This window comes from Hippocampus guttulatus, chromosome 4 (assembly GCF_054856545.1).
Source record: "Hippocampus guttulatus isolate MCC_2025c chromosome 4, RoL_Hgut_1.0, whole genome shotgun sequence".
In the NCBI taxonomy this organism is placed as follows: domain Eukaryota; kingdom Metazoa; phylum Chordata; class Actinopteri; order Syngnathiformes; family Syngnathidae; genus Hippocampus; species Hippocampus guttulatus.
The window spans coordinates 16,386,887-16,411,820 of NC_141264.1; the positions used below are offsets into that span (position 1 = coordinate 16,386,887).

The 24,934-nt window shown below is 44.5% G+C and overlaps 1 protein-coding gene across 2 annotated transcripts in view; it reads right to left on the reverse strand.

The window, feature by feature from the left end:
- The window catches only part of znf423 (zinc finger protein 423), a 118,175-nt gene that overhangs the window by 12,353 nt on the left and 80,888 nt on the right, over positions 1 to 24,934 (reverse strand). For both annotated transcript variants that reach the window (XM_086108906.1, XM_086108907.1), the window contains 2 exons: positions 2,449 to 2,580; positions 995 to 1,110 (listed from right to left, as the gene is read on the reverse strand). In XM_086108906.1, the coding sequence (XP_085965032.1) occupies positions 995 to 1,110; positions 2,449 to 2,580 (248 nt within the window). The remainder of the gene's footprint in view (positions 1 to 994; positions 1,111 to 2,448; positions 2,581 to 24,934) is intronic.

Consider the following 24,934-nt stretch of genomic DNA (forward strand, 5'->3'; position numbering starts at 1 on the left):
CATCATGTTAACAGTTCAATTAGAATAGCCAAACTGCCTCCGGTCTGCACATACTATGTCTTGAAGTAAACTTGTACTGATGTCGTCAGATATGCGCATTGAAATGAGAGCATCACAGGTGACCAGAAATCTTCATTCGGAATGATTTCGATCGGATTGACCCAAAAAAAAAAAGTCTCCGTGTAAATTGTCAGCTTTGCATTTTTTAGATAATGGATCAGACATCCAGTCTGGGAGCTGTTAATGCTCCTGAGATCGAATGAACTCAAGCGATGACTGATCTTCAGCAGGGGCTTTTAAGCAGCACAGTCAACATTAGGTTAGGAAAAGTGCACAATGCTAGATGCTAATTATTTGTTCAAAGCAAAGGTTCAAGATTAAATTGCAAGCAGATGTTTATTATTCATTGAGTATCCACTAAAATGACGCCTATGGTTCTGTCGCCGATTACATCAAAAAATATCTGCAGTGGGAGCTTTAAATTGTGTTTTGTTGATGCTGCATTAATTATTAAAACTATCATCGTTGTGCTGGCAAAAAAAAAAAAGAAAAAAAAAAAGCTCATATTCATCATGGTGTGCAAATAAAACGGTGGCATAAATTTTGTATTAAAATCATGTGTAGAGTTTGTTGTGCTTTTCGCATCGCATAAGGTGAAGAAGGTCACACACATCTTCCACTTTCGGCTGACTGGTCTGTCGCGACATGACTCGAGGACATGTTGAAATACAAGATCAGCGATTAAGTTCGGAACTAACCAAGCCACAGCTGGCCGATGATTGACACTTGGATGACTGATCCCATCTACTATTTGAACATGCACACACACACACACACACACACACACACACACACAGGAATGCCATCATGGCCTGCCCACCCCAAAAAAAGCCGATTGCTCAGACACGAGATGAGATTTCCGTTCTTCTGTCTTGATTCAGACCTGATGGACTGACAACTGACCCAACTAAAGTATGCGATGCAAGCAACCTACCTGCAGTTCGGTCTGAAAGAAGAACTTCTGGGGACACTGCGAACAGTCGTATATCTTGTCCTCTTGACCGTGGACTGCAAAGATGTGCTGTTGCAGCTTGTTGGCCTGTACAAACACTGGAGGAGAAAGGACACGGAGTAAACATATCACTGACAAAACAAATAACTAAATGAATAAATACAATTAAGGAAGTGGGGGGAAAAAACAAGGCATAATGTGAAATGTTTGAACCATTGAGGAGTAATGGCAGAAGCATCAAAATATGTGGAAAACTTTTTCGACTTGGCTTCACCGCGGCATAAATTCTGCATTGGGTGAGCTCAGGTCGAATGAAACCATTCAAGACAATAAGAGGTGAGACGATAAATAGTGACGTAGCTGCACAAATAATCACAGGTTTAAAGGAAACGCAAGAGTGCGGGAGAGCAGCCAAGAGGAGGAAGCAGGGGAAATAAGCTGAGAAGAACAAGAAGATCTATCCTCAGTAGGCCTTGTGATATTTATCAATAAATTATCTCTCCCTTTTAAACTTCTGCGCCAGAGTTGTTTCATAGAGGTTTTTTTTTCTTATCATCGTTCTTTCTTTTGCTCCTCTTTTGTTTCGGTAAACTTCTGGTTTTCACTGAGTGGGTTATGTGTTGAATTATTAAGACTCCCCCCATTGGAGTGGTGGCCATTTTACTAATTCATAGGGCCACCAAGGAATAGAGTTAAAGTTTAAAGCATTGCTGTGCACCTGGGGAACGAGCACACAACACAAGACTCAACTCAACAACTCGGGAAGGCCGAGAGAGAGAGATGAAGTGACATGGAGAGCGTAAGTGCGTGCACGGGGAGGGACGGGGAAGACGCAGAGTCAGAACGAGGGAGGGTCAAAAGCAAAGGTAGATTTGGTAGAAAAGAGAGTCACTGCTGCAAAGAATTAGCTCCGCCTCCTGAGTCCCCCCCCCCCCCCCCAAATATCGTAGTACTGTAGCATATCCACGGTGGCGGTGGGTGAATTAGTGTTTGATTTCTATTAGTTCCAACCGTCTGTGATGCGCTGAGTGCAACGGAGGGACCACGAGGGTGCTTAAGACCACCACTTGCGCAGACAGTTGACAAGTGGGGGACAGAAAAAGGGTTTAAAATCTCTCCGTCTTTGCATTTATTAATTTCATTCACTCACTGATGAAAATATTTATCGTAAATGATAAATGAATTAAAATTGACTATTTTACATATGTTAACTCCACCCCCCGTCGCAATCCACTTTTCCATCTGTTTTAAAAATCCCTTTGCCCTTGAGCACAATTTTTTTGGGATGATGGAAATGCAAACAAACTACAAGAACCAATGAAGCAAACACGACTTCTTGGTGGCTACGGGGCTGAGAGGCTAATCAAGCACTCATAGCCTCCAAAGTTCCCTGCAGACTGTCCTTGAAGGTGAACGCGCACTGTTTTTCCTCTCACCTGTGAAGCAGACGGGACACTTGAAGGTACCTCCCATGCCTTCAAAACTGTGTTCTATCAGGTGGCAGAGCAGCTTGGCAGGTGAATCAAACATCTGGTTACACAGCTTGCACTCGTGATTGATGCCCTCCTCTGCAAATAGGACACGGATACATGTGCACGTTAAGGCTGGCTCGAGCAAAAATAAATAAACAAACAAACAAACAAAAAACGGGAACATATTCAACACTTAATAATACAGCATTCACCACAGATGTTTGTTGCAGATAGAGAAGGCAGATCAACACGACGAGGTAACGGCACAAGTATCGAAAGCAGGATCGAAACAACTAAACCCGGGTGGGTTACAAGTTGAGCACGATTGACCAGAGCACTCATTGCGATGTTTGTTCCATGGCTGTCACCGCGCTAATTAGTGAGTGGTTGCTTTTAAATAACATTAAACTCCTTGCTGGAGGTCACGCATAAAACAAATCATCTCCTTTGATAAAAGCCTGACCGGCACAGACGCATTTTTGCCCATCGGGGGCATTTGTTTTTGCGATACATCAGTCATGTCCATTCTCTTCTCATCTCTGCCACATGTTCTGCTTTTATTTTTCATCCCCTCTCGTACATTTAACACCCAACGGCCCCAGTGGTACGTGTGCCCCAACTGGTAATTGCCTGTCCTCCCCACCGGAGCTGTGAGTGATCTACCTCCATGCTGGAGCCACCCTTCCCTCTTCTCGGTCCTCGTTATCCTCCCACCCCCACTGTCCAATGCATCCCCCCACTTAGCTCGTGGCTCACTCCATTTATCCTCATCTCAGTCCCTCCGTCGCTGATTAATATGGATGGCCCAAAGCCCATTTACTTGTACCATTAAAAAGTTGGACCTAACGTCCGTAATTTAATGATATAATGGTATGACATTCAAGATTTTATTTGAAGTTTTATTAGCGCACAGCTGCATAATTTGGTGCGTCACGGTTTTTCATCACGTACTGTACCATCGGCGCAACTCACAATTGCACTGCATGCCTTCGTATAAATGTATTTAAAAAAACAAAAAACGGGAGCCAGGCTGCTCTTTTATAAAAGGCCATGCGTCCATCTGCTGCCTGCATCTGCACTTTTTTTCTTTTTTTTTTTTGTTTCCTGCTAGAAAAATTCTGCTTGGCACACCATAGAAAAAGTTAATGGCTTGTGTCTCACACTCGCTGTCCCTTCATGATGGCTATCTCGCAGCAACCCCTAAGTGATAAGTAATAAAGGATTAAATATGAAATCAAGAGCAAAGATGGAACACGACAACGCGACCATGCACATTATTACACCTTTCCATCAATATATGCAAAACAATGCGCATATCTCTACTTATAAAGTATTAATACCTCAACCGTGTCCTGTGATAAGCGACACAAATAAAAGACACCGTTTTTTTTTGTACGCACGCGTTCGACAGTCAGCAACAACAAGCTGGAGGCGATTGTGAAGTTAATAACATCTTCAGTCATGTACCCATGACACCCATACTGACAAGCACACGCACATACACACGCACAGACAAAGATTCCCATCTTTCCTTGCCTCAAAGGCCGACATGGGTGCCCTAATCCTGCTTCAATAGCTGTGTGTGTGTGTGTGTGTGTGAGGTGCCACACAGGCTTATGAGGATGGTATGCTCCACCACTGGCATCCCCGTAAACATCACCTCATTCGAGCTCACACACACACGCGCACGCACACACGCACGCACGCACAGACAAACCTCAAAAGGCCGCTGGGCTGTGTGGGACGCCAGAGAGCCCGAGACCCAGCGAGCCTGATAGAGAAGTTCATTAGCATTGACTCGGAGATTGAAGCGGCGGGGGTTTGTCACATGGTGATCGGCGCACATAAAGAGAGAGTGGATGCGAGCGGGAGACGTTTATAGCGATGCACTTAAATCAGTTGTCATATTTCACACTACAAATCTCATCTTGCTTTGTAGTATACAGAGATCAGAATGAATGTGGTCAGTGATTTTTACAGAGTGAGGGAATTAAGTGGTTATACTTTAATCAAGTGCAGTAAGTAGAAACGAAAAGCGCGAGAGACAGTTTTGAAGGGAAAATATTTGGATTTTTCAGACATATAATTGGGCTGTCCGGAACAAGGGCAGAGGCACACGCCTCCAGCCACTGCGCAAACGTGTGTGTGTGTGTGTCATGAAAGAGTTCTCTTTTGTGACAAATACATTGTTTTGATCAGTATGTGTGAGGACGGCACGCTCTGTACGCCGTCTCCCTCTGAGACCAGGTCCATGTGCGAGGGTTTGTGTATGCGACCCATAGTGAGATGACAAAGTCGCCGAGCATCCTGCCGTTACACTTCGTCTCCCAGCGTGCATTTGACACACACACATACACACACATGTTTGCACACGAGCACAAGCATGGGAGGCCCATGCTGGGACGGGGAACGTAGGGGGGTGGGGGGGGGGGGGGATGAAAGAGAGACCAAAAAAAGAGACAGCCAGGGTGAAGGTTAATACTTGGACTTTGTAACGGAACAATGAATGTTAGAGAGATTTTTTGGGGGGAGCATTTTGTTTTTTTCCACACATTTAATAAAAACATTCACTGAGAGAGAACTAAAAGTGTGCAGTACCTGGAGCAGGCCCATGGCTCTGCATGCTGCTCTATCAGCTACTAACAATTCTCATAATAGTACAGACCTTGATTAATTGGTTGCTATGACAAATTTCATGAGAAGCAGGGCACTAGAAAGACATTTTTGCTTCATTTCCTATTTTAGTTTATTTTTTTACATTTTCGGGGACAGAATGTTAATGGCGCTCGTTGTTACCCAGAGAGAACATGGGGTCACTTTATTGATGTTAAATTATTGAACGTTGAAATGTTTTAATAAAACGTATTAAGGATTGTGCTTAGAGGGACATTTCCTTCACAAGGAAGCATTTTTATTTTGACGTGATCTGGAAAAAAAATATCAAAACCAGATTATGTCCGTAGTCCCAAGACTGACCTGTAAGAGGCAGCGTGGTGCCACAGGGCATCCAAACTGCCGGAAAATACAAAGAGGAAAAGGTAGTTGTAGAAACAGAAGAAATAGAGGAAGCTAGGACAACTGTTTTCTGCTGTGGCTTATTTGGTGACTCCATTCCAGTTGAAAACAGGGGTGAATAACTTGTCTAACCCAGTAAATATTTGACAGGATTTTCATTGACAATTGTCACAACCCTTTTCTGAGCAGAAGGGAGGAGGGGAAAAAATGACTATTCACAAATCTCACAAAAGAGCATAACGGCGAAGGATAACCTTTGAAATAATATCACCTTTGCTAATTTTGAGTGGAAGTGAGAATGCTCATAGTTGGCCTGGCTGTTGGTATCTGTGTACCCCTGCTTTAGCTTGAGTCTCTCTTCTTACCCTCCACTTTCTCAGCTAATTGACCAGAGGAGGGGGACCAGGTGGCATCACTGTACACACACACACACACACACACACACACACACACACACACACACACACACACACACACACACACACACACACACACACACACACACACACACACACACACACACACACACACACACACACACACACACACACACTGAGTGAAACATGCAGCAGAGCATAAATGAGCTCCCAGGTCCCTAAGGTGGCTGCCTACCCCTTTTACATACCACACACACAGACACACACACACACACCAACTGTCTTACCATAGACTGAAGCTCTCCGGGGTATTCAAGCACCCACTAACCCTAAAATCCCACGCCCCTTTTTCCTCTATTGCTATCCCGGCACTGGCTGCAGGGGGTCCCTGGGGTACCAACCCTCCATTACTGCCCCTCCTCGCACTTGTCAAGCCCCTCCTTCCCAAAAGTATGTGAAGCTGTGTGTATGTGTTTGTAGGCGCATGTGAGTGTGTGTTTGGTCTCTTGCGGCGCAGAGGCCGTCAAGGATGCCAGGCGCTAGATGGCCAGGACAGCAAGGGGGACGGCAGCCAAAAGCGAGGTACGGAGGGAAAAAAGACGGATGCAGTCGGGATGGAGGGAGGGAGACGGTGGGATGAAAAGCAAGATGGGCAGAGGGTGGTGGTGGGGGAGGGGGGGTGGCAACCGAGATGGCGGGAGATAAAGTGCAGCCAGGAGGAGACCAGTGGATGGAAGGTGGAGGAATACGGAGCTCTCTAGGGGGTTCACTCAAGGTGTGTTTCCATAGCAACCAAGTGGTGGGGGTTCAGGGGTTCAGGGGGTGAGATTGACCCATTGGTAGTGTGGGGGCTGGACAATACACACACAAACCTGCTGCAGTGCTGGAGGGGTCCCAAGTGTACCCCCACCTTACTCACCCTCTCTGTCTCGCTTGCTCACACACACACACACACACACACACACACAAACACACAGACAAAAAATGCTGCAGTGTGGAGGTCCCTCAGGTATCCTCCACCCACACACACACACACTTTCTCCGTTTCTCATTTTCTCTCTCTCCTCTAATTCTATCACTCGCTCTGCGAGGTAAATGTCAATATTTTCATCATCTGAATACTCCGTATTGCTCTGTGTTTTTTTTCTTACTTTAAACTGAATGGCAATGAGAGAGTGTCCAACACTTGCAAGCAGGGTTTGAGATTGCTTGAGATTAATTTCTAGCCATCGCCCATTAACACCGCCCCCCCCCCCCCCACCTCCAGAAAAATGCAGTCGTGATAGTACATTAAAGGCAAGCATTATTATTCTGTGTTCTACTAACTTCATGGTGTGTTTGTTTGGGAATCTCTCTGGGGCTGCAGGCCCACGCTGCAGCCATACAAAGACAACACAGAAACCAAGATGGCAAACAACTCAAAACAATGCATTTGATATGCTGTTGCCGTATATGACAAATGAAGCTGGTCTTCGTATATTAAGATGCTTTCCAGTTGAAATGATCCTAAAAATGGCCATTTGGTGCAGCGTGAGCAGTGGGGACTTGTGTTCTGAATGCAAATAGGTCGTCCGGAGCCGGAACCTATCAAGCTACAGTATTTGTTAAACTGTCATAGATGTACAAATGTAGCCTACACAAGACAAGACAAGAGTATTGAAATGTATCTGTGCATATCAATAAATTGCTGCCTAATGATCCAAGTGACAGGACTTTTTGGAGATACAAGCTGGCATTTGGGCGATTTTATTTCTTATTGTATTTGATGGAGAAAAATCAACTGGGTTTATGAAAAAAAAAGAGCCACAACCAAACAGTCAAACATACACACACTATTGGCAAGCAAGAGTGGCATATGGCGATAACCAGTGAGTGTTTGTGTAGAATGAAAGCAAGCACAAATTGAGCAGGGCCATGTGGCACACAAGTGCATGTATGTCTTGGAAGGAGAGTCTGTGTGTGTGTGTGTGGGGGGGGGGGGGGGGTGTTGGGGCGGGGGTCTGTGTGTGTGTGTGTCAAGGATGGGTTTTCCCTCTCAGATTACATAACAGTAGAAATGTTCTGTGAAAGCCAGCAGCTCCTGTTACAAAAATAAAACACACACACACACACACACACACACACACACACACACACACACACACACACACACACACACACACACACACACACAGGTCTATAAACAATCCTACGACTCACATTAATACAGAGGTTTGAGTACAGCGATGTGGCGAGTGGCCGGACTTTTTCACGCTGCTGTTCAGACAGTTTTTCACTTTGAAGTAATTTTTTTTTTTTTTTTTTTTTTTTTTACATACAAGCGCTGTATGTTGACACTGAACTTAACGGAGTTCACTTCACAACCAGCAGGAGTTTGGCAGATAATAAACGACTGATCCAAAAAAAAAGAGGCTTCAAGCTGTTTATGGCCATTGCCAGTTGATGCTGACTGTCAAACTCAACAAAGCAAAGAGAATTCCACGTTTGGACATTTGAACACATGTAGACAGATACTATAACACTCCAGGCGAATGTTATGTAGTCTTTCCAAAAAACAACTAATATAGCAGCTCACTGAGGACAAAGCATCTCTGTCTCTGCAGTATGTACACTCCCTCCATATGGCTGTGGTGCCCAGACCACAAGGAGCAGCACCATTTCCATTAAAGTGAAGCAAATAATGAAACTTCATATTTTTATGAAGTATTGAGTGCTATATTTCTTGTTAAAAACATTTTCTGAAATGTTTTTTTGGGAAGGGGCGGGGGAGGAGGGGGCAGGATCGGATTTCAATTTAATTTAAAGTGGTAGGATAATTCAATCTGTATTTTAGGGCACCACTGTATTTAGTAACAAATTCAAATGATAATGTCAGTCTACGTAGGCGAAAACGACGAAAAAAAAGTTAGCTTATGTAAAAGCTGATTCATTCTCATTCGCTGAACTTGCGTAGAAGTTAATAGCAGAAAAAAAAATTGGGATGGAAACACTATGCCAGGATATCTTCCCTTCACAATGTGGGAAGCACTTGACCGCAACAACAAGCAGCTAATATGAATGTCTTGTATCATCCTATCATAATGAGACTTTAATTAACATTCAACAAGGAGAGCGGCACACATCATTGCTCCAGCCGTGGAATCATCGCTCAGGATTTTCACGGGAAAAGAGGGAATTACTGCTTCCTCCAATAAACACACGGATGCCTAACACACAGGCGCGCGCGCGCGCACACACACACACACACACGCACACGCACACACAGGCACACACACACACAGGCACGCACGCGCACCCGTGCGCGCTTTTTAGCTTGTTAGGAGGGATAAGGGTAATGAATGCAGAGTATATTTCTGTTTAGAATCTTAATTGAAAGCTTGAAAGAAGCCTGCAGGGAATACGCTTAATCAGTGCGAATAAACCATAAACACACATCCGTGCACATGCAAAGAAGACAGAAACCTGGCACCTATGATAACATTTACAACATAATGACCAGTCTTTCTTCTAATAGATTTGAACACCAACTCTTTTGTGCAAACACTTGATCCTCCCATCACGCAGGTCCTGTTTGTTCATTTGTCTGTCAAAGTTGAGGAGGAAACAGGAAACGTCCATATCATCCATTCATTTTCAATCCTGCTTACCCTTCGCTGAGGTCGTGCACTGTTTGCCAGCTGACGACTCACACTTTCAACCCCACCTATGAACAATTTAGTTTGGAATGAACCTAAGAAGCATGTTTTTGGATTGCGGAAGGAAGCCAGATTGCCCAGAGAAAACCACACGTCAGCACAAGAGCATTTTAAAAGTCGGATTTTGACACCCACCCACCCCCCCCAAAAAAAACATGTCCGCATCCAGGGCTAATCACCATGGCAACAATAATCAAGGCTCTTATCGATGTAGTTGTCGAGGCGATCGAGAAAAGGGTCATCTTTTGACTGTCAATCAATGAATGTGTTTTGAGAAAATGTGCAATCGCAAGGTCACACCAAATGGATGTAAAGCGTGTAATAGGATGAGAGTGATTGACAGAAGGGTAACCAGGGAGATGCAATGGAGCCATTTGTGATTCACTTCTCATTCCTTTGGATGTATACGCAAGCGATGGTGTTTACCTACATTTAAATAATCCTATCCTGCAGCGAGTCTGTGCTTGTGTGTGTGTGTGGGTGTGTATGTGATATCTATTTATTTTTTGCCTGTGTGTGTGTTTGTGTGCTTCTTTAATCTGCATTCTCAGGGGGAGTTGAAGGGAGCTAGCTGTCTTATCCTTGCCACATTTTTTTTAAATACTACAAAAACACCTATCAAGATAGACAACCACCTATGACGTGCGCACACACTTTTGCACGACGGACTTGTCTTGTTTGTTAAGTAGCACGTGTTTTGTTTTGTTTTGTTTTTTGTCAATGGCTCTTTATTCCATTTGTACATTCCAACACTCCACAAGAACACGATTGGTGACCCCGTATGCTTGCGTGATGTAAAAGTCCTAAAAGAAGACGAAGCAAGAGAGGAGCCGAGCCAATAAGAGCGCACAGCAGGTTGCTAATAATGTCGCTCCAGCTGTTGCAGTTAACCTGCAAGCTGCCCATCTGGACCCCAGAGAGAGTGAGAAAGGTGGAGCAGGTGAGATCGACAGCAGATAACAGATAGGCTGCAAGTGCTCTGCTCCAATTGGACTGCTGATTTCGTCTCAATTAAAACGATACCAATGAAACGAATAGTGCATCCAACTTCTGCAGATGAGACTTTGGACTGCAAAAAAAGCTAAATTATTCTTTTAAATAGGGCTGGGAGGGAAGGAGGGAGGGGTAATCGGCTAATCCATAAAAATTGACAACAAAACTAATTATTCATTAAGTGCAATCACAAGAGAAAGATGGAGAGGAAAGAGAGCGTATCCTGTACCGCCAGCGTCACATGGACATGCATGTTGACTCTGAAAACACAGACACACTAGGAGTGACCTTGCTTCCTGTCCGCCATGTCCTCGGCCTACACATCCCCCACCAAGCCCTACTGCCTGTGTCCATGAACCCCTCGTTTGCGATGCCAGGCCGGGGCATGCCAAGATGCACCTCGCTGTGGCCTTACAAACAAAACAAGTAGGCGGGGTTTGACAACAAGCTTTTATTTGCCACAAGTAGACGAGGAAAGAAATTGTGAGGGAGGTTGACGTCAGAATCATTTGATTCATATTGATTCAAAACGTTGGGAAAACACAGACACAAAAGACACAGAGCAAGCCAACTTTGCCCCACCCCCCCTAGAGCACAAATGCATCGCCCACACATGAACACCCACACATAGAGTGATGGCATGTTAATGAAGACAGTAAATCATGACTAGGTCTCGTGTGGAAAAAGCTTCGCAGATACGTGCCACGCGGTTGGAGACCTCCCGCAGCACAACACACGTATGTGCTTGTGTGTGTGGACTGCATTGTCTGTGATGCCTGCTGGCTGCAAACGTGACTCCTGCGAGTGTTTCGAAGAGGCGCACAATAAACTATTCATTAACGACGAGACTTTCGCCACTGAAGATTGATCTGAGCAGTGGATTTCCTATCTGTATCTCAATCACGTGTTATTCTTCCACTTCCAATTCATCCATCCATCCATTTTCCGATCTGCTTCATCCTCACAAGTGTCGCGGGGGGTGCTGGAGCCTATCCCAGCTGTTTTCGGGTAGCAGGCGGAGTACACCCTGAACTGGTTGCCAGCCAATCGCCGGGCACACAATGAAAAACAAACATTTACACTCACATTCACGCCGAGGGCCAAGTTTGAGTGTTCAATCAGCCTGCCGTGCATGGTTTTGGAATGTGGGAGGAAACTGGAGTACCCGGAGAAAACCCACGCAGTCCCGGGGAGAACATGCAAACTCCACACAGGGAGGCCGGAGCTGGTATTGAACGCGGTACCTCTGCACTGTGAGGTCAACGCGCTAACCACTGGACCACTGGGCTGCCCTCCACTTCCAATTCCATCACTCCAAACATTATTGTTGTTCTTTTGTTTGACTAGCTAGTTACAGCAGCTCCATTAACCTTCTCCTTTATTAGTATGTCCCTGTTCTCCCCCCCCCCCCCCCCCCCTCATATTTACTATTTTTATTGTGTCGTTCTATACTACTTCAACGTTTTAGCCATGATGATGTTTGGGTTATTGACCCACTTCAAACATGGAGCAGGCGTCGATTTATTTATTTATTATGTACAGCACTTTGATTCCACAGTGGTTGTTATATATATATATATATTTAACATGCTTTTTAAATACAGTTAAATTTAGTTAATTTTGCACTTATGGTGCTCTCCCAAATGTTGAAAGGTGAAAAGCATCAGTCCTGCACTGCGTTTGGCTGGAATTGGGGGATTGGTAAAGGCGGGGGCAGGAGGGGGATTTATTAACAGTTCTAACGATAGAAAATACAAATAGGAATGAAAATAATTGTCTCTCATCAGATTGGTTAATGTCCAAATACGCGTACACATTTGCACACCTGATCACACTCACGTTTATTTCCAAAACACAAAGGAATCATTTAGTTCCCATTTCCAAGAGTGGAAACCTGGCCAAACTATTTAAATTGCCAATGCGCTGCAGTTAAATAATAAACGACTTGCTTTTTCTTTTGCTCTCACCCACCAGCACACAAAACACACACTTTCCCTTTGTCTGCTTCAAATACAAACAAATAAATAAATCAACACACAGCTATTAATTATTCTGAGGCAGGAATCAAATATACATGTGCCTAGAGATTCCTGTGTGTGTGCGTGCGAGTGCAACTTGTAAAGAGAATCCCCAAAGATGGACGGAAAGGCAGCCCCGCGGAGCAACTGACGCACAAGAGCAGAGCAATGAAGAACAGTCAGGTAAACAGTGGCATTTGAGAACAGAAAATGCCGACATTTTGCTGCTTTTTGCACGATTAAAGCACTAAAGCCTGATTTGTTCATTAAAACAGCATAAGGTAAACCCATACAATACTTTACATTAGGTGTATAAAGTTTGTCTTTATGACGATCACTACAAATGCGTGGTCATAGATGACAACTATCTCACCAGACATCTTCCTCATGCAGTCTGATGTGAAAGTGGATGAAAGCTGGTAAATTGCAATCAAACAAATGATCAATTATGGCTTTATTCACGCTAGAAAGATGTAATCAATCAGTTCTGTGTCAGAGGAACAACTATACAATGTAATGCGTCAACTCTTCTCTGAGCTCATCAGTACAGCACTACTATTGTTATCTGCAGAACCATCCATTGCTGAAAGGGTTGAAGCGACACTACAATGATGCTAACTAGCATTAGCATTAAGGTGGAGGCTCTTTTTTTCAGGCAATTGAGAGGCTGTTTTAAATCCACAAAGTGTAATTCTGTTTTAGAAATTGAAGATTTTTGTAAAGTGTGTTACATTCACTGCCACCATAAAACGCTCCAGTCTGTGCTTGCAAGTCAAAGCGAAAATTCAATTGAAAGATGGCAAAAAGGCACCACTGTATTTATGAAGTCAACATTTTTCATGCAGCTTTTGTCAATAGATTGTGCATGTCTACCTAATGAAATGGCAAATGACTGTGTTGTTATGCTACATTTCGTTTCTCTGAAGTATAGCATAGCTATAAGTGAACACTTTTTCTCTCAATAGAGCAAAACACATAACAATGAGCAATAACATGGCATTCAATCAACCCATATTGTTGTTCTTTGCTCGATTCCCTTCTGGAGCTAACTAATAACATAAAAACATTTTTCACTCAAAAAAATGTCGAATAATGGAAAATTGTATTGTCATGAAGCCACCAATTTTCCACTACACCAGCCTCGTAATACCCAATGCAGTGGCACACACTTTTGCGCATCAAACTGCAAAAAAAATAGATATCCAATGTTAAAAAAGCATAAAGTATTTGATAGAGGATTAAACATTTAGCTTCACACACACACACACGCACACACACACATACATGCACACACACAGACGAGCGCGCAGTCAAACAGTTCTCCAGCCTACTTAAGAGAGTTCACATGTAGAGCAAAGCCACAACTGGGAATCACAGTTTAGCCCCTTTCTCTCTCATCGCTGCGATCTCTGTGACTCACAAACACCCAGTGATGCAAGAACACACAAATAGATTTATATTCGCAAAGTCTCACACATTTCCTACATGGCTAGTGTCTCTTTGTCAAGGCTTCAGGTTTTATCATTAATTATATTTGACGCCTCTCAGCATGTGTGTGTGTGTGTGTGTGTGTGTGTGTGTGTGTGTGTGTGAATGTGTGTGTCTACAACATGTCCCGAGGGGCTGAGTAGGGAAAGTGAGGTTCAAAGACCCCCTGACAGAATGCTAAATCAATATTAATACATGCTCGCACACGAGCGCGGTTAAGCATACACGCACCTCCAACAAAGAGACATCAGTGTGGTGGTTTGAGGGCATTGTTGCATTGTCTCGGCTGTCTTCCTCCGCAGCCACGCTTTGTCTTCCTACTACAAAAAGGTGTGTGTTACATAGATTACGTGTTCAACTATTAATGTGTGATCCCAATGATCAGCTGTCATGTGTTCATACACATTCTGGACTAGAGGCCTGGAGGGGATCCAGCCATAACGCCGAAAGAAACCAAGAACAAAATATTACAATACTATTCGTAGTTGTCGTCAATGATGGCAGAAGGGTGGATTCAAATCTTACAAAAAAATAGTCCTAAGTGTTTGACTCACATCTATAACGGCAGCCAAAGAGCGACATTAAGTCAGAAGTCGACAATCGCTAGGCCAAATACGAATGCTAGCCGCTAGCACTGGCACACTAGCTAACAGCCACTATTCCTTGTTCTCAAAGACCACAGTGGGTTCTCACCTGAAGATGGTCTCAACATACAACATTTTGATGTTACGAGCAACACGCTGGGTAAGAGTATATCGTGGCTCAAAAAGGCGTTACTACAATTACTGCAGTATTTGTTGATTCATTTAAATTCATGGCCTTGGAGTGCTTTTCATACAAAAAATGGACTATAATTCTACGCCTAGCTCAAAATCTTTCTAAACTAGGTTCACTTATAGCTGACTAAAATGTACACCTTAATACTTTTATCAGTACCATCTTAATGTTTAAGGAACAAAAATATGTCACCAGAGTATGATATGAGTTCACTGTCTCAGTATGAACAGAAATATTAACAGCAATAATAACATATTTTGTCCTGTGAGGTAAAAGGTACTTTCATTCAGACATTTTGTTTTCACCTCATTTCTCTCACGGCATGTGAGGCATGCTGGCACAAACACCTGCGAACTGCCTAGTGTGTTGCAGTTTAAATCGCAAACACACTCTGGGAGCGACGAGCCGCATGGTGCAGTTATGCAAACAAGTCATGCTAACTAGCGGTTGGCCGTGGCGCGACCCTGCAGAGAGCGAGCGCCACTCTGCGACAATTTTCAAAAACACATTTACTGACTCAACTATCTTTCAGTCTGTGTTCAAAGTCGGGATTGTTGTCAGATTTTCCGCAAATATTGGTGCACGAGAGTTACAGAATGACAAATATGATCACCAGAGTGTACAATCAGGTCAAATATAACATCTGTGTGCCTTATGCAGACAATAAATTCACATCAGTGTTGAGAGTAACAGCAAGCCGCACATCAACACTTGTTAGCATTAACTGGAGCGCATGCATTCAGGCGGGCGTATACGCGTGAAACTAATGGGCTCATTTGTAGGTACACAACAGCTGGAGTTGGAGAACCACCGTCGAGGCAGCCATACACATGAAGCTTTTACTCAACGCCACTCCAGCCAACCATGCCCGACAAAACATTGCCTCATGGCTGACTTGATAGCAGAGGCACTGCATAACGTGTGTGCGTGTCATTAGTGCATTGTTCTCATCCCTTTGTTCTTTATCACTCTCAACCTTCAATCCACATCAAAATAACATCTGTCAACGTCTGTCCAAACGCACCTGACAGACACAGCTGTTGTCTGGACACACTGAACACACACTCACACGCGCGCGCACACACACATACCTGTGGAAAACAAAAAACAAAACCAAAAGCATTTTTTATTCTTTAGAGAGGGTGTGGGGGGGATTGGGTTGCATTTGAATCATATGGGAACTCATCTGGGTATAAGGTGCTCTGTGCGCTCCAGATGTGTGTTTTGAACCACAGCAGGCTACACCCCACCTGGACACCGCATCACTTCCCCCCACACAAAAGACAAAAATCACAGAGAAGCATTCAAAACAGCCCAATGTATACAATACTTCTGTCTGCACTCTCTATGGGGTTCACACTTAGAAAGTAGAAGCATAAATGTCAGCCGTCATTTGCTCACAGTCAAGCATCGGCGCAGTGAGGAGGAAATGACGTAGTAATTGTTTCCCGTCAGCTCTCGCTCCTCCTGCGGTCTCACAAAGAGCGCGCTACCTGCGAAGCCCCAGGAAATGAAGGCAGAGGACCCTCCTAATGACTTAATGGAGCTCATTAACTGCGATAAGACATCCAATCAGTATGCCGCCTTCCTGAAAGGCCCTTGTTAGGAGCTAATTAAAGAACCAATCACAGCAGGCAGGGAGGTGTCGCAAAATCAGTCCCTGCAAGCAAGATGAAACACTCTCAAGATTATCTTCGTAAAGCTTTGAACAAAAATGCACTTTAAAAAGCACGCCTCATCCTGGCGTCATGGCACAATATAACGCTGTCAAATACAAGAACGTGTCAAATTCCATTCCACTTTTCTAAAAGCTACAGGAAGTAAATATCTCATTTAGTTGGACACTGTCAGAGAATTATTACTTGACTACATCTTGGGCTGGTTGCCAGTCAATGAAAGGCACATACTGTATACAAAGAGACAGCCAGGCATCCTGTTTTCAGAATTATAGTTATATTTAACGATAGTTTGTCCTGCTGAAGAACAACGATCACACTGAGAGCTGTTTCATTTGTTTTCTTTTTGACTCATTATACACAGCGCTCATTATGGTGCGCAACAGTTCCGCACTATTGCAAGCCGCCGCCACAATTCGGAACATCGTTAAAGCCTCTCTGACGGCGCTTTTACTACCTTTGTAAAAGCAGCTGATTTTCATAGTTGATACAGCTTTTGGACTGGACATCACGTTATACGGCCGGTAAAGGAATTTGGGGCTGGTCCGTGTGAATATACAGTTTGTGGATATAAGTGACATTATGAAAGATTTGTACAACACCAGGTGGACTGTTAAAGGGGAAGTCAAGTAAAAAGAAAAAATGTCTCGACAGTAATAAGTAAGGGCGGCCATTTTCTCACTTGCTGTCATTTGAGAATGACATCTCAGTTGCTCAGGTAACAACCAATCAAGGCTCACCTATTTTCCGAAGCGGAGCAAAAGGCAAAATGGCCGTCCCCCGGGATAGACCAAACCGGGTGGATTTTTCTGCGTAATTCACACTCCACAAACACAATATTAATCATAATATGGTGTTTAAACTAATGTGCCGCATAGAACGTTTTATTGTTAAGACAATGTTGGACTTGACTCCTACTTTAATGGCTCTTACAAGACATTGTACGCTGCAACTGCAACAACAACTGGTTTTCCGCTCCATCATTGCACATCATCACCGTTTGTAAATTTTTCTTTTCGATTACCGCCCCCTTCATTTCTCTCCGACGCCTTCGCTTCTCCTGTCTTTCAGGGGAAGCGTTCATGCAACGTGGATTTCTCTCTCCCTTCCCTCACGCCTCCCCACCCCACCCCCCTCAATCTGGGCGTCATGCTGAGCCGGTTTAATTGCAACAGCACCCTCGTGTGCCAGCCGGGCACTGTATGTGTGTGTGTGTTTGATGAAGAGACAGACGGGGGGAGATGGAAGGAGAGACCTCCTAAGAGTGTTCAAGGATAAGCAGCGGGATGCAGGCCACCTTCCTATCTCATCACCCACCTTGTTTCCCGTTTCCTCGATATCTCCTCCTTCCTTTTCAGCATTAGATTCCATGCCGTCACGTTTCCAATTGCTCCCTTTGGCTATTTCCCCTCCCTTTCTTCCTCCGGTACACAATCGGGAGGACATGCTTCTTTTTCAATTAATATGCAGTATCTTCTCCCTTCTTCCCAATCTCTTCCCCACCAACAATTTGTCTCCCCCCCACAACCAATGCTCAGCCCTCTCTCCTGGTCTCACCTCCCATGTTGCCCATTGAGACATCCTGTCAGAGCGCCCCGTCTCTCCTTAATCAGCTGTCAAATATCAAGCTCTCAGTGAGCTCCTCTTACCCTCTCTATTTCCCCACATGGGCCAACATTCCTCCGACACACGACGTCGTGCACGCAAAGGCATAAAAACACACACCGCTGAGTGGATGTGTCTTCCTGATTGATACTGGTTATTAATAGTGGACATCTGCGTGTCCGTATCATACAGTGGGAACAGTTGCATACAATGAATGCTATTTTTCACAAATTCAGCTTTGGAGGTATCTAAAGGACGGACCGTTTTGCTTTTTCTGTAACTTATTGTGTTTTATTTTGATGCCACCACAGAAGAATGCCAGAGATGGCAAGCAGGATATGTGTGATGTCAATCAGGGAACTTGAAATGGCAAAAAATGAGACTCGGGTCTCGGTCCTGGCTGAGTAGTACAACACGGCTAAAGCGGCAGTAAAGTTTACAAGAGAGATGGAATGTACACAACAAAAAGTGTTGTGTTGAGTCCGTAATGTTAAGAGACTCACCTCTCAGGCATTCACTTTATCAATTTAACACTTGTAGGACGTTTAAAATGTTAAAATGTTACTTAAAACATGAGTTGTGCTGGAATTGAACCTGGTACCTCTGCACGCTTGTCACGCTTCCTAAGAAGGGAAACCTCGCAGACTGCAATAACTGGCGGGGCATTACACTGCTGTCAATCCCCAGCAAGGTATTCTGCAGTGTCCTGCTACATCGCCTTAAAGATGAAGTGGATAACATCTTGAGGGAAGAGCAAGCCGGTTTCAGGAAAGGAAGGTCTTGCGCCGAACAGATCTTTACCCTTCGAAACATCATAGAGCAGTGCCAAGAACTTCAGACACCACTCATGATCAACTATATCGATTTCAAGAAAGCCTTCGACAGCATCCACCGGGAGTCACTGTGGCAGATCGTCCAGCTGTATGGTGTACCCCTCAAGTACATCAACATCTTCAGGTCATTGTACCACAACTCAACCTGTTGTGTCAAAACCAACAGTGGCACAACTGATGATTTTGACATTGTCACTGGTGTAAGACAGGGTTGCATTCTGTCACCCCTACTCTTCATCATCATAATTGACTTTGTGATGAGGAAGTCCATCACAGGGGAAGAAGTTGGTATCAAGTGGGGAGGGAGCAGACTAGCTGACCTGGAATTTGCAGATGATTTGGCTCTGTTAAGTCACACCCAGCCCGCACTCCAGGAGTTGACCAACAATCTGCATGAGCACGGAGTTAAGGTCGGTTTACGAATTAGCCAGGAAAAGACCAAGGCCATGGCCGTCGGACAGCACCAACACCTTCAACCACTCACTCTACACCAACATGACATAGAGTACATTGACAGCTTCACATATCTTGGGAGTAACATCTCAAATACAGGTGGTGTGGAGAAAGACGTCAACAGTAGACTTGGTAAAGCTGCGGGAGTGTTCCAACGCCTCCGCAACATCTGGTCATCGAAAGCCATCACTACGACCACCAAGCTACGCCTCTATATGTCAGTGGTTATCCCAACAGCGATTTACGCCTGTGAGACATGGATGAAGACAGCCAACATAACCAACAAGTTAGATGTCTTTCATCGGCGTTGCCTGAGATCCATCCTGAGGATCTCATGGAGAGACCACATCACCAACGAGGAGGTGATGAAGAGGGCAGGAGTGGCTGAACTGTCAGACATTGTCTCTGAAAGGAGAAGGAAAATGATCGGCCACGTACTCCGGCTGCCAAGAGAGAGACCGGCAAGTGTGGCCATGGACTGGATGCCAGAGGGTGGAAAGAGGAAGAGAGGTAGGCCAAAGAAGACGTGGAGACAGACTGCCAAAGAAGACCTCAGTGAGATGGGTGTCAGCTGGCATGGAGCAAGAAAGGTCGCCAGTGACCGGAACAAATGGAGGAGGCTCGTCGCCCAATGTTCCAAATAGGAGCGGGCGGAACTAACTAACTAACTAACTACCTCTGCACTGTGAGGTCGACACACTAACCACTGGACCACCGGGCCGCCCTTAAAGGTTTTATAGCCGCAGCAATTTGACTCAGGAATTGTGTCATTCAATTTTCATTATTACAATGGAAAAAAATAGTCAAAATCTAAACAAATAGGAGAGACTTAAGCGGTTAATAAACAAACGTAACGAAAAACGAAAACGGTTCCGTGTTTTGTACAGTCGGACTGTATTCATGACCACAACTCAATACGCATAGGTGGCACCTACCTTCATATGAACACATAACCACGGGCTACTGAATGGCAGGTCTCCATAACTTCCAGATTTAATGATGGAGAGCTGGCGATCCCCACTTAATGACGGCGAAGGACAAGGCCAATCTGTCAGCAATGCTGCATGCTCACGTCAGAGTGCGCGTGGGCTTTATGAATGCATTCGTCTCCTAATGTTATGCAGCAGGTAAGCAATGGAATGATGATTAGTGATGGTACACAAGGAAGAAGAGGAAGAAGAGAAGAGCGAGTGGGAAAAAAAACAGTGCAGAGGCAGAATGAGAGACAAGAGATGAACGGGTGGGCCAAAAGATGATAAAGGGTTGAGGGAACATTGTTTAATCACCCCAGGAAACATCAGCTGTTTCCAGACATGCAACAATCACACTGTCGAAATGATTAGTGGTTAGTCTGTGATCACTGGCAGACGGAGCTCACAGCCAAGCGGCAGGCAATAATAAATCTGATGCCGCCATCATCATACATTGAAGGAAAGGAAATAGGGAAGGGCCAAATACGGATGCGTTTCGGACTGCATCTCTAGTAGAGTCTGAGAACAGACGACATCGGGACGAGCCATTATTTTATCTTATGTTCATCCTGCATTTTTTTTACCATGCGCCTTGAGATTCCACAGCTCTGAGCTGTAGTGCCAACTCACACTATGTAGTATCTTTCCAAGTCACTGTAGTAGGCTCCTGGTTCGGATGTCCAATAAGGCCCGATTTCTGACTCGATTTCCATCAATTTGATCTGTCCACAGTTTTCAAAAACAATTTTTAAAAGCCCTCATGCAGGAATACAAAAAATAATAGGTGTAGGTATAGTGACAAGAAGAAGTCAAATAGCAAAGATGAAATAACTGAGGAAGATGAAGAAGACAAGGAGCAACTGTTTAATACTTGACATTTTCCTGAATTATGATGCAATGTTTTTCGAAAGTATCAAAAATAAACATGCTATTTTCTTCCCCATTCATTCGCATAAGCACACTGTTTTGCACCACTCATGAATGTCACTTAATCCTTCATTCCTGAACAAACACTGCAACTGTTCACATATTCAGTTTGCTGCACAAGCTGGACGCCGGAATCTACCTACTAACTGTGTGAGTACACAGTGTGCACCGTGCCTCCCTGAGAACTCCCGGCGCACACGTTCTGTCCTGATCTCTCCATCACCCGTGTCTCCTCTTTTCCTTTTTGAACAGCATTTCCCTCAAATGAGCCAGTCATCCGCAAGAGGCAGCACCCCTTTCACAGAGGTCCGTAACAGTGCCACAGAGACACAGGACAGCAAAAAAAAAAGATCGTATGTAGAGAAGACGACAAAGAACAGAGACAATGGATCATAATGACTGGACGAACTCCCTGCATGCTTCCTCAAAACTAAAAAGTGCAGAGTCGCAATGATGCGGGCACAGCAGGTACGGCACTGAGGCTGCGAAGGACGAACCGCAAAATAAAACAGGCGAGGAGGTGGAGGTTGAGACAGGATGGTTGTGCTCATTTACACAATTGGAGAGACAAAGTACACAGAGATCAAGCGTGGACAAGACGCGCGGGGGCTTGGGGGAGAGAAAGAGAAACAAAAGCAAGGTCCAAAATGTGACACCGAGGTGTCGACTTCCATTAGAAGGAAAATGATCCTGTATTTGACATCCAGGGTAATTGCTATCAAACCGTCATCTACCAGAATTCAAAATTCAACCTAATTGTTGTGATAAGGTCACAGTAGGGGGTTTGTTATGGTATGCAATGAAAAGCTTTGCCGCTGTCATGTTTAAATGGGATGTCCGACATGATAGAAACACTTCATGTTGCCAGGTGGGTATTTACTGCCAGCGCTAAACAAAATAGACGCTTATTAACTTTGTAAATTTATGGATTGTTGATGTTCCAATTGGATCTCAATCCGCCGTACAAGTGTAGCGACTTGCTCGATGCGAGAATTCAAATGTAATGGTAATGGGGAAGCCGAGGGGGAGCAGTGTAAAAAGGAACAGGGGAGGGATAGAGAGAGGCATAAAAACACAATTTAACATGAGCATACATAGAAAGAGGAAAGGGGGGTGAGAGGAGGGGGGCCTGATGAAGGGATGATGCAGGAGGGGGCTGAGATCTAAGCCACGCCACTCCTCCCTGCACTCCTACCTAGAAAAAGAGGGATTTGCTCTCCCTGGGTGGGATGGAAAGATGGAGGGAGGAGAGACGAGCAGAACAGGACGACCGCTGAGACGGGGTGGGGGCAGCGGGGACGCGGAGGCGGCTGTGGTGCGCCGCGCGGGGTGGGGGACCGGGGATGAAGGCATAAAGATCAAGAGGGAAATGAAATAGGAAATTTTTATAAGAATCAATGTGAGTGCTTCAAAAAGTTGACAGCATTCTCACCCAGGTAGGGATGGAAAGGCGGACTTCATGTGGCGTCTGAGTGAAGTGTACATACGTCGCATTAAAAGAATATATATATATTTTACAGGGCTCAAATTATTTCATAGAATATTACGGGCTTGATTTACTCTTCATAAGACCTCAAATAGTGGGAGCTAATTTGCTTGTTGAATCTAACAGCCTGTGTGCACTGTTGGCTGGTGTGTTGCACGTGACATACTTAGATTGCTATTTTTTACCAAGACCTGAGACATATGGTGCGTCTGAAGCAGATGTAAAGAGGTGGAAAAAGCGGTGGAGTGGACCCCCGCTACTCATTGATCAGTGAAAGTCCACGTATGAACTACGCCCATTATGAATGCAACTTGGAAAAGGGCCTCGGACGTTAATTTCCAACTGAAACCCGTCAGCCAATCACAGAAGATGTCAAAGAGACTAAACGAAAGTGTCAAAGAGATGATGAGAATTAACAAAAGTTCAACTGCGTAACCCATCACATTGCATTGAATAATTCTTTTATGATAGTGACAGGTTGAGTCTGGAACAAATCACTTTTTTTTTCAACCCTTTCAGGGATAGCGGTTCCAACGGTGGACAGCTCACCATGTTATCAGGTTACAGGGTGCATGAAAGGGTCAAATTCACAAATCTTAAATCAGCGGTTGATCCACAATGCAGTATAATAGATTGTGTCCAACCTTCGAGGTGCCACGCCTTCAGCACGAGTGGACTCAGCGACACAACTTTTAGCATGCCTCTCTCCTGGCCTGAAATATTTTGGGAAAACAAAATCGATTCAGTACAAACACAAAGTGCATCTCTGCCTTGTAATATTAAACGTAAACTTCGGAGACATCACTGGGTCAGTGCCCCTCGTGGATGCTGGGAAATATGAAAAGGGAAGCAGCTGGTACTGACATGGCTCCCCCTTACAACTCCAGCCAAGACTCTTCCCCCATCACCTCCCTCACCAGACTCGCCCGTCGCTCGGCTCCTCTAGCTCGCTCACAGCGTCTCCCCGTTGTCTTCCTTGCAGTCTCCACTTCATATTTATCTTCCTGCCTTAGTTTCATCACTACTACCAAATTGGATTGTCGAAAATGCCATGCAGTGGATGAGTTGGAATCTTACACCACAAAGTATGCATACAGAGATTAAAATCTCACATTCTAGTGTATAATCCCCACGCATACTCCGAATGTCAATCTTGTCAGGTCCTGCTGCTGGGATGAATTCGGCGAAATGACAGCCTTCTTTATAATGTGGCAGCAGGCTTGACAAGTCCCCGTCAGCAACGCGGCAGATTTTTGCTCATACAGATTGATGGGATGCCAAGCAGTCCGATGCCACACTGCACGTGCAAATAGTCCTTTGCCATCTTTTTTTTCCTTCTTTCGTTTTCCAGTGAATCAAGTTTGCGCCCCCCCCCCCCCATCCCCCAAGTCTTTATATTCCAGCCCACTTTCCCTGTCTTTGCCTTCCATCACAAAACTCAATTAGTAAATTAGTTCCAGCTCGCTAAGCGATAAACAGCGGCCTGGGAGCACATAAACACACACGGCATACCCCATTAGGGCTTCACGAGCTCCATGCAACACAAAACCTTCGTTACACAGGTACACACTCATCCCAGAGTAATTAATTTAGTGACTCACCAAGGAGTTTAGGCTTAAACTATAAACGTCTGCATGCATACTGTACAGTATGTGCAGGCTTGGCTCGACTGATGGGCTGAGTATATGGCTAGTTTGCAGTGGGCTCAGCCTTCAGATGCCACACTTTTCTTTCTCACACTTCCCATGCCAGAATTGGTGGAATTTGTTTGGCATTTTAATAGATTTTTAAAATATGTCTTTAACCCTGCAAAGGGACTATTTGATCTCAAAATGTTATTTCGGGGGCCTCTTGTTCCGTACTTATTTGCTGTGAATTTGAATTACGGTATGATTTCAAATGAAACTTTTTCATTTAATAGAAGTGATATCTTGACTGTCTTTAACCATGCGCTGGGACTATTTTTTTTTAAAATTGCTGGATACATCTGGATACAAGCAAAGTCCTCTGATTGGGGAAGGACGAGCTAACATTCTGTTGCGAAAATAATGTTTGAACAACAAATGCAAGAGGGAAAACATGTAAATTAGAAATAAGCAAAACACTGGTAATAAAGCAAAGAAATTACCATATGCA